At 34.4% G+C, this 15355-nt stretch overlaps 2 protein-coding genes across 3 annotated transcripts in view; both read right to left on the reverse strand.

The window, feature by feature from the left end:
• LOC121331016 (cAMP-dependent protein kinase catalytic subunit beta-like) overlaps positions 1 to 4233 on the reverse strand; it is a 56756-nt gene extending 52523 nt beyond the window's left edge. For both annotated transcript variants that reach the window (XM_041278113.1, XM_041278112.1), the window contains exon 1: positions 3935 to 4233. In XM_041278113.1, the coding sequence (XP_041134047.1) occupies positions 3935 to 3980 (46 nt within the window). In that variant the 5' untranslated portion in view covers positions 3981 to 4233. The remainder of the gene's footprint in view (positions 1 to 3934) is intronic.
• Positions 4234 to 8108: 3875 nt separating this feature from the next.
• LOC121330764 (histone chaperone ASF1-like) lies at positions 8109 to 15355 on the reverse strand. Its single transcript, XM_041277500.1, has 4 exons — positions 15013 to 15355; positions 11809 to 11924; positions 9664 to 9840; positions 8109 to 8856 (listed from the first exon to the last, which is right to left on the reverse strand). Exons 1-4 carry the CDS (start codon positions 15119 to 15121, stop codon positions 8644 to 8646), a joined length of 615 nt encoding a protein of 204 aa, XP_041133434.1. The 5' UTR covers positions 15122 to 15355; the 3' UTR covers positions 8109 to 8643.

Genomic DNA, 15355 nt, shown 5'->3' on the forward strand with positions numbered 1-15355 from the left:
GCTGCAGGAGGTTGAGTGTCATCTGCAAGCTCTGCTGCAGAGTAGGGAAGCCAAACAAAAGTAAACGAGGGGATGCGGATGAGGATTTTGATGAGGATTTGGAGACTTTAAGAAGCACCTTTTCCAATCTGCATGCATGCATGCAGCCAGAATACTTTCAAAAAATGAATACAGGTGACAAGCACCTGTACGCTGGGCATTTCCCAAAGAACAATGAAAATACTTACAAAAATACATTGCTATGCAGTTTGCAACCACAGAAATGATATTATAAATATCCACCAAACTCAGCAGAATAACTAACTGTAATACTAAGAAGTTGTGTTTATGTTTTAAACACAGTCTTTGTGCTAAACTATAGTAATGTAAGGTCAGTGAAACAAAGCAGAAAGACTTATAGTTCAAAGTACTGTAGCTGGGCCTGGACATCCAAAAAACAGGGGGTAAAAAATGACTTGTTAACCATTTGGAAAGACACCAGTTTGGCACAGAGATAAAGGAAAATTACAAGGCCTTAAGGATATGCTTAAACGTTACCAGAATATCAATGCAAGAACTTACAAGAACTCTTAACTAAAGCCTGTCTGGCATTCCAGACATGGTTCATAACATTGGCGCAACATATTTGTACTTATTCAAAAGCAGCAGCTATAAGAAGCACAAGGGAACACAAACACTATACTACACTATATTACTTCCCTTTCAAAATACAACTTCCATTAACAATACTTAACTGCTAACAATGTTTTAATGAAAAACTATAAAGTGACTTAAAAGTATATTATTACATAAAGAGATATTATCTTCTATACTGTAAATGTTACAGTAAATTGTGTGAATCTGTTTCCTTGTATCAGCCCCTCACTATACAACAGTTTAATATACAGTCATTCTGCAACTCTTTTGTAGTAGAGGGAAGTCAAAAAGGTTGCAGTATCTACTAAAACTGGCTACATTCAGACACCTCTGCTTTACTGAGTGTTCTCAGTAAAGTTACAGATAATTTGGAAAAAATTTACAAACTGGTTTGCCACAAAACACCCACACTGTTTTAACAAGTTCATAGCTTGTAGTGCTAACTAACATACATGCAAGCAGCTCTCTGAAAACAGTGTTGCATGGTTGTGACCGGAAATAGTAACAGCAGACTCTGCATGACATAAAGCAAAACGTTAAATAAAAACACAGACTTCAAATTCTTCCAACTCAAATGTGGTTGCCAAGTTTTTTCAGTCTGTTGAACATGGGTAGAAAACTAGAATGGTTTTCTGACTACAGGCGGTCTAGAGTAGTGGGACACTTCCAAGATAGTCTTTTCTATGCCAATGCCACCCAATGTATAGGCAAGATAGGAGAAATTAAGTTTTTTGTTCCACACCCACCGGAGGGCAGTACGATCGTATAGGGGCTCTAATTTAGAACTCTGCATATTTTGTATACATTTAAAAAGATTTTCGTACAGAACTAAGGCCCTGTGAAAATCGCAGGCATTTTCTATAAAATTCAAGGCAGTGCCATGGGTCAAGTATCGTATTTTGCGCAATGTGCAGTGAACTATTTTATAAATTATGTGTACAGATTTATTTATTTATTTATTATTTATTTTTTAAACATCAAATATACAGATAAATGCACTGACATCATCAAAATCAACGACAATTACTTTAGTGCTTACTTACGTAATTAACAGCCTGTAAGTAAAGTGTATCTGCAAGGTCAGATTTCAGTTCTAGCATGTCAGATGCATGTGCACCACTTAGGTCTTGCAAAACAAATACAATGTTTAACCCATACTGATCTTGGGCATCAATTGACTCGTCAGTGACCACTGACAAGCAACCAGACTGTTTTACCAATTCCATAATCTCCTGCTTGTGATACTCGGCAACTTTATGTAAGTATTCGTGTCTCAGCTGGGCTGATGAAGAAATCACTCTACCATTTGCTACACACAGTCTGAAGATTTTATGTAACTTTTGTTTAGTCAATTTTTCAAGTGGGATATTTGCACAAACAAACACCTCTGTCAAATGCCTTGGTTATTTGAACGCTTTTATTTACAACAAGAAATGCATAAAAATATAGACTATATTGCTATCAGCTATCAGAAGAGATAATGTACAATAATAACACTTAAGAATTTTCCAAAAAAGAAGATATTAATTGGTATTGTATGTCAAATGCACTTTCTGATTTTTTATTTTTTTTGTTTTAATGATAATTGACAGGCCTTCCTTCAAATTTAAATAATACTAATCAATATTTGGCTTAATTTTAAAGTGTTGTTTTATATATATATATGATATTTACTAACAGTGCAAACAGTTTATAAAAATTTATGTAGTTGCCTCCTATCTCTGGGAATATGCCAACACTTGCAAGATAGACCTATATAATGCAATATGAAGGTGATTCAATATTTAAAACATACAGGCCTAATATTTAACTCCAGTACTTAAATTGACATACATATGCTGCGTTTACATTTACGTGCCAGAATCTTTTGAAAGAATTCGGAAAAATGATTTTCCAGAAGGCTGCGTTTACACTTGTATGAAACAGCAAGAAGTGCTTCAAACCGTTGCATTTTTTCAATTTTTTGTGGAAACTATTCTCAATTTTTTAATCAGTGACACGCCAACATCCAGATCTCACTTTGAAATTTAATATTTGGTACAGTACTACATATAATTTGTGTCAAAAATGCAGCCCCAGGTATAAAATACTATACACACAATTTGATTTGTTAGAATAGACAATATTATTCCTTTGAATGTTTTTTAAATATATTTCAATGGTAAAATATAACAATTACAATTAAAATAATTTGTATACCAATATTTTTTTAAACTAAAATACTGTGTACATAAACAGTTCTTATCTCATGTACAAGGGCAAAGTTTTTACCAACACATTCCACCTGGGATATAATATGCAATGCCTTATTTTAAATCATGTTCACCAGGACTTAAAGCTTTGCTAGTAGACTGAGGGCTACAGCATGAAAATCTGCACATGTTCTAAATGTTAGTTAAATTCACACAAAACATCGCTCTGGTTTTAGGTTTATAGCGATACTCATACTATAATACTGCTTTGAAATTACATGTCCACAATTTTGTTTAGCCCTAAAAGCTAAGGCTGCAGATTGATGGTAACCTTAACAAATCAAGTTAAAGCCAGAACAGCTTTCAAAACAGATCATTAGACACTGTCAAATAACACCTACTGTATACAAGAAATAACTGCTGCCTGTCAAAAATATTAATTTCCAATAAAAACACACACTTCTTGGGCCTGAACCTCTGAAGAAAATAAATAACTTTCCATTGAAACTAAAAACATGACAGCCAACAAAACACCATTGCACACACATTTACCACACCACCCATATTTTACACTGATAGGTTCTCATTCTACACACAGATTTACTGGTACTAGAATATCACAGCCTATACAGTCACTAATGCACAGTACAGTACTGTCTATAGTCACAACAGGCCTCTCGGACGACTCGCTAAACTATATGCGTTTTATGGGGAGGTTATGGGAACACAAGCAGGCCTCCCTGGTCTCCCTTTAATCCCCTTGCATTTTCTAGTACTTCTGCAGTGCATCGGAACAGATGTGTATGTGTATACAACATTAAAAAAATGCATCGCAGAGATTATTTGTAAAGCAACACACCAAGGAATAAGTCACAATTAGCATTACTGTTACATAGTGGCGCCAGTACTCTGCTTCAGCCTGGGCTCCTACTATTTGCCCCCGTTTTCGGACATACACACCCCCTCACCCAATCCTTCCATGTAGCCCCTACACTGGGGGTCTGTGTGATACTGACTCCATCTGTAATGAATGAGCCAAGCCCTCGTCTCTCAGCCTTACCTACCCTGCCCATGCTCTATGGTCTATGTTCTCCGCTCTCACTCACCGCTCTCCAGCTCGTTGCCTTTCTTGGCGGTAGCAGCGTTTCCCATCGTAAGGAAGACACGGCAGTGGCTCTGAGTGCAGAGATGGCGATACTGCTACTGGATGTGGAGGGTTCCCGTCGCTTTCCTGTCCCTCAATTTTCTATATTTCAAAAATAAATCTTGGAGTGTGGGCCCTTTCTTCTTCTTCTGCTTAATCTTCTTGTTTGTGTTGTTATTGTTGGGGATCTCCCGTTTCTATCTTTCTACCATACATACAAACACAGACTCCTTCTCCCCTTAATCTCCACTGTTCGTTTTCAGCCACATTAAAAAAAAAAAAAAAAAAAAAAAAAAAAAAAAAAAAAAAAAAAAAAACACTAGCACACACCGGAAGTGACGAAAGGTCAATAAGAGGAACTAGAGCGACACCTGGCCGCAGTGGCCAGTTAACATCATTTGGTTTTTGGTGAGGTTTGAAATTTGGTCGAGAAAAGGGTAAGCCACAAAGTCATTCATCATGACTGGCACGGCTCCAATGTTCCAGTGTTGGGCAGTCGTCTTGATGCCTAAAATCAATATTTGTGTCAAACTGATAACTTATTACCAAAATACAAAAAACACAACTTCGTTGTTTTTGTACGTGTGATATGTTTCGCACTGATCATAAAAATAATGATGTTTCTACTATGCAGTAGTTCCAGCGTCCATAGTTTCATCTTCTTTTATCAACTTCTATACTCTTTTTTTTCATTTTCTTTTTAATCTATTACAATTAAAAGAAGTAAAAGCTGGATGTTGGCTTTCAATTTACAAAAACTGTATATAATATCAGACGTCAGGGTTGCCAGTCTGGCAATTAATACTTATTTATTTCTTTTATATAGCGCTTTTTACACAAAAGTATTGCAAAGCACTGAACCGTACATAGCAGGAAAAACAAAACAAAAACAAAACAAAACAAAAAAACACGTGTGCCAGAAACGTCATCAGTTGGTTGGTAAGGATTATATATATAAATGCAGAATGACTTTAAAAAGTAAGTTGTTACAACAAATAACTATGTAGGAAGCATGTTAACCTTAACGTTAAGACAATTACACAGAAATATTATTCAGCAGGCAAGGTGCAAGAATAAAATAAACTTCTAAAAAAACTGTCAAATAAGAAACTAGGCGAGCTTTAGAATTTTTGGCTGTATAATACAACTGGAAGAAAGAGTAAGCATATCTTAATGCATTTCGTGCGCACTGAGCTATTTCCCCACACACATTGATTTAAGAAATGATTTAATACCACTGTTAACAACTATGCTTGTGAATGTATATTGACACATCAGGTCCAGTGATCAAAATCAAAACTGACCATAGTCCCTTTAATACACAGAGACAAAAAAATACCTCAAAACTAAAGGCAATATAAAGGGCACCGAAGGCACGTTTCTGTGGGCCTGTTTTATCTTTTCTAGCACTACTTTTTCTACCTGTGACTTCCTATGACAGCATGATGAATACTTTCAAGAAACTGCAAGGCGTGCAAAACCAAAAGCACGGCCTTCTCTGATTACCATGGACAGTTACTGACCCATCTAAGAAGACACTGCTGAATCCTTCCTTAAAACGTTTTATTTTTGTATTGTGCAGGAAGAAACGGGTGAAATGAGCCCCATGGTTATAGAATTCGTTAACAAGAGTAACAAAACAATACACGCATAACTTTGTGGAAATATTTCTTCTGGTAAAATTAGGAAACAGACATTTATAAAAAAAAAAAATATATAGCTTTTTATTTTTTTGTAATTAAATTATATTTTTTATCAAGTCAAGATGTATGACAATCAGTAGGCAGGAGAAAGTGCAGGTATTAGAACAATTACTTATAGTGAAATACGTTTTTATTAAACACGGTAGAGATAAATTTTACGGCCTAATAGAATACACAATAGACCGAACTAATTTATTATCCACTTCCAGTGCCTACTTTAGTATAATGTTTCAGTAAGTTTCTTCGGTGTTTTTATTATTATTATTATTATTATTATTATTATTATTATTATTATTATTAATATAGATTTTAAAAGGAAGATATATTACAAAATGGCTGTGGTGGTATTAACTTTTGGTGCCAATGCTAGAGTACGCGACAACATTTACAAATCGTAACGTAACATCGTGCACACCAAGTCCTTCATTACGAATAAATACATCTGATAATAATGGGTTATCAACCAATTACAGTAAACTCCGATTAGCACAATAGACTTACATATTTCTGCGGGTCTGTCCATTTGACAAATAAACGGAGTTTCACTCTTCAGATAAGATTTCACGTTTCTAGGTAAGGCCAAGTTTTGGGTAGTCTAATGCTAAACAAGCGCTGCTGTTAAACCGTTAAATTGGAAGACAAAACATCAGAAACGCTCGCGGGAAAAAAAAAAAAAAAAAAAAAGTATGATGTGCTAACCTCCACTGGTATTTTATTATATATATTTTCAAAAATTAAAAGTCGATTTAAATGTGAAAATGTCTGTCAGAACTTGCTATAGCATGCACTTGTTGAAGTGTTTTAAGTGTTGTAAAATACATAAAGCATATTTGGTAGGCCTTCATAACATTTAGGCTAAACATTAAACACACTGTTTAAAGTGTTACAGGTTGTTCTTGTTTATGGATGAACCAAAGTTGGACAATTATAAGAGCCTGATTTAAAAATGTATCTTTACTAAGTTGCAAGTGCTTGTCTTGTTTCAAACACGTTTTACACCAGTCATTCTGTGTCAGAATAAGTTTACCCGTTAGATATCTGTTCCAGTCCAGAAAAACCTGATTCCACATAGGAATGCATGTTCTACTTCACACTATCTTTTTTAAGTGCAGTCAGTCATTTATTGTTACTTTTCACAGTACTACAGACGTTTAAATCTGGTGTAAAACTATCTTCAAATACATTTACTTTTTTAAAAAAAATATTACCATACTGTTTTACAGGAGGCATGTGTACAGCATAAATTCAAGGTCATGATGAGGTTGCATAATGCACTGGTGAGACCGCACTTGAAATACCGTGTCCAATTCTGGTCACAACACCAAAGGGACATTGTGGCCCTGGATAGAGTCCAAAGTAGAGTAACCTGACTAATCACAGGACTAAAAAATACTGAACTGAATCTATTTAGCCTGGAACAAAGAAGAATCAGGGGAGACATGATTGAAGTCTTTAAAATCTGTATTTGATATAGTTAACCCATTCCATTACTTTAAGCACAGCACAGAAACCAAGACCAAAGGATACAGTTGCAAATGAGATAGACGTAAGACAGGGAAGGAGACACTTCGACACAGTCATTTTGTGGCAGAAACACTTGGATCCTTTAATCAAATACTGAGAACCAGGTGAGCTTTGATGGGCCAAATGGTCTCCTCTCATTTGTAAATTTTGTTCTGTTAAGTCAGGGATTTAATTTGCATAACAAGGTATAGTAATCAGCCATGTGAAAGACAGCCCATTTACACAATAGTGGGCACTGCATATACAAATTTCAATTTTATTCTGTAACCCCTATAGATATTACAACTATATTAGCGATATACTACTAGTGTGTTCAGGTCAGGAATATTCAGTGCCATATAGCCATATCTTGTTGGATCCAGTTCAACTTCTCATAATTTTTCTCAATGCCTCCAGTTTACCATCACCGTAGTATGGTACAAACCATGTACCGTACATTCTGGATACCCTTTAACAACCATTTTAACAATAAACAATCTTTATTAAGAAGTTCTTGGTTTTCCATTTTATTATCCGTTCAAGTTATTTGTTTTTATTACTGTCAACATAATTAGGTGCCCCTCATTTTTATTTCAGTTACAGTAACCACTTTCTAGTATGTTGTTTTGACGTCACCGGGTAAGTAGCCTCTTCTTAACATCCTTCACACTATGAGATTCTTAAATTCATGCATCAGCTTTTGCAACTGAAGATCCTTTGTACATGGAGTTTGTATACAATTTATATTACTATTACTGTGCCCAAAATACATAAGCTATAGCGATATATATATATATATATATATATATATATATATATATATATATATATATATATATATATATATATATTATATATATATATAATTCTAAAATGTTTATAATCTATCTTCACACTATGATAGTTGTAATATTTCTGGTATATAAAAATGTACAATCAAAGGGCTGTAAGACTAAATAAGTCAGTGCACTGCAAGGAACAGTTAAATAAATAATATATTTTATATTAAAAAAAAAAGCCTTGTTATATTGTAATAATATAAAAATAGGGAAACATATTTAACTACAAATAATCAAGCAAAAGGCACAAATGGCTGATAGTCTCACCAGTGTTGCCCAGGTCTGATTTATCATTATCCACGGTATCATCAGTTTTTATTTTTATGATAATTATTTACACCATTAAAGAGCTTACTCTGAATCTTAATGAGAATCCTAACAGGCACACATCAGTGTTAACAGATTCATTTTGATGATGACAGTTTAAAGATAAAGCATATTTTACTGTTTTAACATTAAAACTGGAACAAATAACCACAATTGTAAAACTACGAATTTGTATCTTTCGTTCTTACAAGCCTCAATAAACATGTATGCCAATATTGGAAAGGTGACACATTTTCTCAGTAAATCAACACCTGTTCACAAATTAATTTGTGATTCATGTTTTCTTTTTATGTGGGAAGTCACATGCAGTTCACGAGTGAGCCTGACATAAGATTGAATGAATTCCCAGTGACTGATAGCCCTTTTGATGCTGAAGGTAGAATGCTTGATGTAAGAACAGGCTGCATGTCTGGATGTGTGTTCTGTGAATCATCCATTTTCTCAATGCTATCATCCCAGTTGATGTGAAACCTTGTAACTTGTGGGTTTGAAGCCAGGATGTTTCTTTGAAGCTGAAATAAAAAAATACTCATTCATTAAAAAAAAAAAAAAAAAAAAAAATTCAGCAAATTCTACAAAACAGATTTGCAGTTTTCAACTGTATTGTTTACGGTAACCATTTATTAAACAAGTTATACTTATAACATGAACTTTTCAACTACCATTACTAATTGAGATATGCAATCCAGGGCCCCTTTATTAGACCGTGTACCTTTCTTAAGACCAGGTTGGACCACAGCCTTGACACGTCATGGTACTGGAAGCTGTCTTAAGGGATGTTAATCCATTCAGTCATTATTATTTCAGACAACTGGTGCAGAGAGGTAGGCAGAGTACTGTGATGACAAATGCTTTGTTCTATTTCTTCCGAAATATGTTCGGCTGGTTCTTGATCTGGGATTGTAATGGCCATGGAAGATGCCCGAAATTTCTGTCAAACCTTACACACCCAGTTCTGGCATGGTGGATGGGTGCATTATCAATTTGAAAGTTGTCAATCGCCATCAGGGTACCAGTGCATCACTTGAGTGAAATTAATCCTCAAAGATGCTGAAGTAACCTACGACATTCATTCTCACTCCATTAATCCATGCTGCATGTTTATGTGCTGCTAGGATGTTTTATTGCATATCCTTTTTTTAGTTTGCTTAGAACAAAAGCTATGGAAATTAAAATAAACAAATCCTCATTATTCTTGAAAAACTATTCTTTTTAAATGCAAGGCACATAAACAAAATAATCTACAGCGAATCAAACACAACCCACCAGTTACAATGGAGTAGTGTCCCATTGTACAAGGAATATGTAAACACAAATACCCTGGCAAAATCTGGCTTCACAGCAGGGGTTTCCCTGAGTTCTGGGTCTGTGTATTCATTGTTAACGTAATACCCCACTCGAATGAATTCCTGACCGCGGTACGTGCAGGTAATTAACACAACAGTCACACCCACGGCATCTGCATCTGGAATGAGTCCCGGTTGTGCTGAATCTGCCTGAAAGGATTACATCATAGAAATCTAAATTAGTATTAACAAGGTAATCAGATTTATGTGCCAGAAGAAAAAACAGAACAAACAAAATACATTTTTTTTAAATATATTGTTATATTTACTAGCCAGTGAAAACATTTTATTAACAGTTATCATAGTAAACAGTCTTCCATCTGCCCCAGCCTTTTTTCTTAGGGTTGATTGGAATTGTAGGATGACAAAAAGAAAAAAACAAACAAACAAACAAACAAAAAAAAACAGTATGGCCATTCATTTATTTTTAACTGCCAAATAAACCTCTCTCCCCAGGTTTCATATTAAAATAAATAAAAAAAAAATTTAATTTTAAAACATAATATATAAATATAGCAGTACTAAAAAGTAGACAATTTAGACAAGCGTTTCAATCGGAAGTCTATTACAAATGTTGATTAAGCAGACTGTTGAAATAATGCTACAAAAACAGCTCTTGAAATGAACACTAGGGGTGAGAAATTGTAATTTCATCCCAGGTACAGAGAAGACTAAAATTACAGCTGTGCCCCCTGGGGTTTTCTTTTTTCAAGCACACAAATAATTATGGTCAATAATGAATTTAGAATTAACAAAATAGAATGATAGAGATAAAAGAGAATAAAGGTTATGAACACTTAACTACAAGGCTTTCTCTTAATAAATGTGGTAAAATACTTTATTTCTGGCCAAGGTACTGTAAAACAAACTATTACTTAACTTGTTGATGTGTTTTATAACCAAATAAACTGGAAAATGAATGGGGGAAGCAGAGAGTATGTGAGTCACAGAAACAGGATGCAGACTGTTAGCTAAGTAATGAAATTACATGTGGAATATAATGGTAAGAAAGTTGGGATACAAGACAAAATATTAATTTGTTCACTTCTAATTAAAGTTATTGCATTTTCAATGCTGTAATCCAGGAGGTAAGACTAAAAGAAAGAAAAAAAGACATTCTTATCTGTCGTAGTTCTCTGCTTTTTACAACAGATTTTTTCTTTTAAATTGCAATATTAGGACAAAAACTACAACTGACCCTTTCAGTCGTGGCAGGACCCTCCACTCATGTTGAAACCTCAAGGGTGAGGTAGTGTATAAATATATGTAAAAAATAATAATAAAAAAATGTGTCCTCATGTATACTCAATCAATAAAAGTTTTATTCAGCTCGACAAAAATAATTCAGGCCTGAAAGGGTTAATGTCTGTGCAACATTTCCTAATGGTACGGTTCTTAAGGTTGCCTTCCTTAGCTCAGAGACCAGAACTAATTCAAGTAGGTCACCATGACTGATACCCTCAAGTTCCTATATCACGTTTTGTGACAAACAGGGGTTAATTTGTAAACAAAAAGGTACCGGATCTTATCATTAACAAAGAAGGAAGTAATTTCTGTTTCTAGACCTAATTTACTGATCTTAACTTGAAGTAGCTTCCATTTATGTTTCAAATTCTCATCTGCTTGGTTTCGTGAATTATTATTGTTGCTGTCGGTATCTGTATCTCAACCTATGCCTCGCCACAATCAGGTTTGAACAATACCAGTGGCGGGTTGACTGATGAACAGGAACGACAAATGCAATTTTTTGGGACTTTTCTATTGTTTGAGTAAATTACTAGTTTTTTACTAGTCATAGATGTCGCATCCTAAAATAAATTATTACAGAACCGTTTTGTCATTATATTAATGGAACAGGAAAGCGTTTTTTATTGTATGTGTTTTAGACTTATTTTGCAACCATTTTTCTTTCTCCATACAGTTCATAATTTGCAAACTGAATAATTCTTGCCTGTCAGACAAAAAGGTACCGTATCTGGGATCTGTTGCGATCCAGAACAAATTAACCTCTGGTGAGTTTCATAATAAAATGTTTTTTTGATGCCACCAATTTGTAGTCATCATTATAAATTGCCTTCCAATCCAATGCTAGTTTGTGTGCCAGTATTCTTACCTCACCTGAAATACAAACATGTGCCTCCCTGCAGGAACAGGGCCAACTAAAACAGAGTCTAAAATCTGGTCGTACTCTTCACTTTCTGCAGAACCAACATAAATGATTTTCCACTCCAGATCTGTAAACACAATATGAAAATAGGCATTAGCAATTCAATCCCAATTCCACTTGAATTTTATACTTACCTTCTGAATATGCAGATACTTTAATACAGTAGATGAAAAGACATGCCTCTTCCTGGTACTTAATAACTTCCTGTTTGGCAGCTCAAGCTTACGCCGAATTCTTTCTCATCAGACCATGTGACCGACTGTAAAGGTGCAGGGATGCACGAGGCTGAAGTTGGCTTCTTATTCGTCGTTTCTTATTCAGACGTTGATCTGCTCTAAACTGAATGATTGGCTTTGTATTTATGGGGTTAAATAACGTTGGGCTGCTCATTTCTCTGTGGATATTTATAGAGGGGTAGATCCTAAACAATATTAATTTTTTGCTCAGCCCAACACTGATTTCAGGGTCACAATAGCTTGTGAACATGGCACACATGCCAATGTATGTAACTATAGTTACAGTTCAACTATAATACATACATTGGCATGTGTGCCGTGTTTGCCAACTGTTTTGACCCTGAAATCAGTGTTGGGCTGAGCAAAAAATTAATATTGTTTAGGATTATTCCAATTATTCCGTTTGGAGCAGATCAAAGTCTGAATAAGAAACAAGCAAATAAGAAGCCAATTTCAGTCTCGTCAGGGATGCAGCTATTTACTGTATGTATACCATTCCATTTGAAATGTCTAGATATCCTAAATTGACATAAACAAGCGAGAATCCACAGTATTTTTTCACTGACACCATTTATTTAATAAACAAAAAAAACTACAATTCTAGTGGCAACAAGAGTAATAATAAAATAGATAACTAACTGAACTTTAACCTCATGTTTGTTTTCATTCCCCAAAAGGTAGTTTTAATACCCCTCCAATCTCTAATGTCATTCAGGAAGCAAAACACAAATTTAAAAAAAGGAATGTATTTTTTATTTATTTGTTAAATACATTACTGATTTGCACGAAACATCAGATCTGACATTTAAACACTTCACAGTATAAAATGTATACATATACAAACATGTACAACCAAACCTTGTCAATCAAATGTGCAGGTGCTCTTCCAGCTAAATAGGCAGGCAGTCACCAAGACTATTTTTCAATTGCTTCAAAACTAGGACCCCAATTTTGGTATTCCACTAGTTTCAATAAACAAGAAAAAGGGGTTCAGATTTGGGTAAGGTTTAAAACGATTTATATCTGTTGCCACAATTATGTTTTTTTTAATCTACTATTTTGTTATTACAGGGACTTTTGCTATTAAAGGGAAATTCTTTAATTCTGTTTTCACATGAAACTGTTGTCACAAATTCTAATTAAGACAAAATACTTTGATGTTTTAACAAATTTAATAATTATATATATATATATATATATATATATTATATATATATATATATATATATATATATATATATATATATATATATCCTATTTGAGAGTTTCGTTTGCAACCTTTAATTAAATTTATACTAGTTGACCAAGTCACGTCCTTAAATGTTTATTACAGTATAGTAAAAGCATATCAAAGTATATTAAAGCATTGTGAATACATGGTAAGCTAAACGTTGTAAAGCCCAGATAATTACTGTAAAGCACATTAAACATCATGAAAAAACATGGTAAATGTTAAATGCATACTACAACCATGGTAAAAGCATGGGAAACTGGGGTACTGGGGTACCCTTTTCTCCACCACATGTGGTTTATGTTTATTTTCAACATTTAGGTTTATTTTTAACATTCCCGCAAACATTTTGTCAACCATTCTGAAAAGATGAGGTATAACAATACACGTCTATAAACAGCAAATTGTGGATGCAAGTTGTCAGCGTTTCTAAATTTGCCCAATACCTGGTATTGAGGATGCCTTTAGCGGTTTAAAAATGCCCTTGATCAGAATGGGACATGCAGATTACAAGTGATTTATGCAATACTTTTTAAGTTCGCAGTTCATTTGCAATACTTTTTCATTTGCAATACTAAAGTTCGCTGCCAACTATTTTTTTCACTAAAATGCACAATACTTTGAAATGTATAATACTTTTCATTGTTTTGTAATTGAAATTTGATTTCAGTATTACTGTAACTTCAATAAAAAACTGTCAGTATGCATTTGGTTTAGGCTTCTGTGACATTTCAGTGGTGAAAGATCTATTAAGGATTTATTAAAACAGATCTTTACTCAAAACCTACTGATATGCATCAGTACCATATGTCATCGCCACATCCTATTCGCACCATAAGAACCATTCCTGAAGGGCTAGGCATAAACATAAAAAAAATAATGTATCTGATGGAAACTTCTATTTAAAAAAAATAAAAATAAAGGAATTAAAAAAAAAAAAAAACTTTAAAAAGAGCATATAAAGAACGGATTGTGAGAATTAAAACCAGTTGACAAACTCAACAGAAATTAACTCCGAGTATAATAAGAGAAAAAATAACGTTGAAAGAATACCATTTGCCACAACAGTACTGTAGCGACTTCCTTCCTGTGCCGCTGTCAATCCTGTCAGTATGAAGGATGAACACAGCACTTAATCATGTTAGTCACAGCACGACTGAATACGATTACTGTATTTTAGGAACACTGCGTTGCAAGCTTACATATTTTTTAAATATCTTACTGTACGAGTCCGTGCTTAGTTTAGAAAAGGGTATGCGAACTTGAGTTGGGTTTTTAGGCAAGCTTCACGCCAGAGTGAGAGACATCGCTGGTTCGGTCACCCAAACCTGTGTCGTGTACTTACCCAAATACATTCTTGACAACATGGCTACCTATTGGAAATACATTGGGATGTGAATTTTTTAGCTGCTGTTTACTAACTATACCAAAAATCACATTCTTCTAAAATCTGCTATAAAAAAAAAAGGTTTCCTTGTTTTCTCAACATCATGTGAAACAGCGTTTAAATGCGTGTTATGATTACCGTGCGTAACCTTACTAACGCGTTTAGAACTACTGATCCCTTAAAGCCAAAGTTATTTTTTAAAATGTTATATTATAACCCTGGCCTCGCAATTGTTACAGGATGATAATATAGTCAACATGCATTTTCTACGTTATTTCAATTTTAAACAATGTGCACATACCTTCTGGTAAATCTTCAATACACTCAAAAGTGATTTCAAACTGGAAAGGATTTAAAAAGGGAGATGGGTTATCCAACACTGCTACATTGTTCACCTGAACCTTTGCCATATTTTTGCAGCCCAACACTAACAGTGTGGAGCCAGCGCAAAAGAACACGTCGCAAATCTTTATAACGCACAATTACTTAAATTACAACCAATATAAGCCGGTTCTTTAACTATTTGATGTCATGATGCCCATCTTTGCTGCCTGTTTTCTGTCCCTAACATCGGTTTCCATTGTCATATGATTGGCTCCATAGATGAGCCGTTATATCGCAGCCTTTAGAGCGACCGACATGAT

This window comes from Polyodon spathula, chromosome 18 (assembly GCF_017654505.1).
Source record: "Polyodon spathula isolate WHYD16114869_AA chromosome 18, ASM1765450v1, whole genome shotgun sequence".
NCBI classification, from domain to species: Eukaryota; Metazoa; Chordata; class Actinopteri; order Acipenseriformes; family Polyodontidae; genus Polyodon; species Polyodon spathula.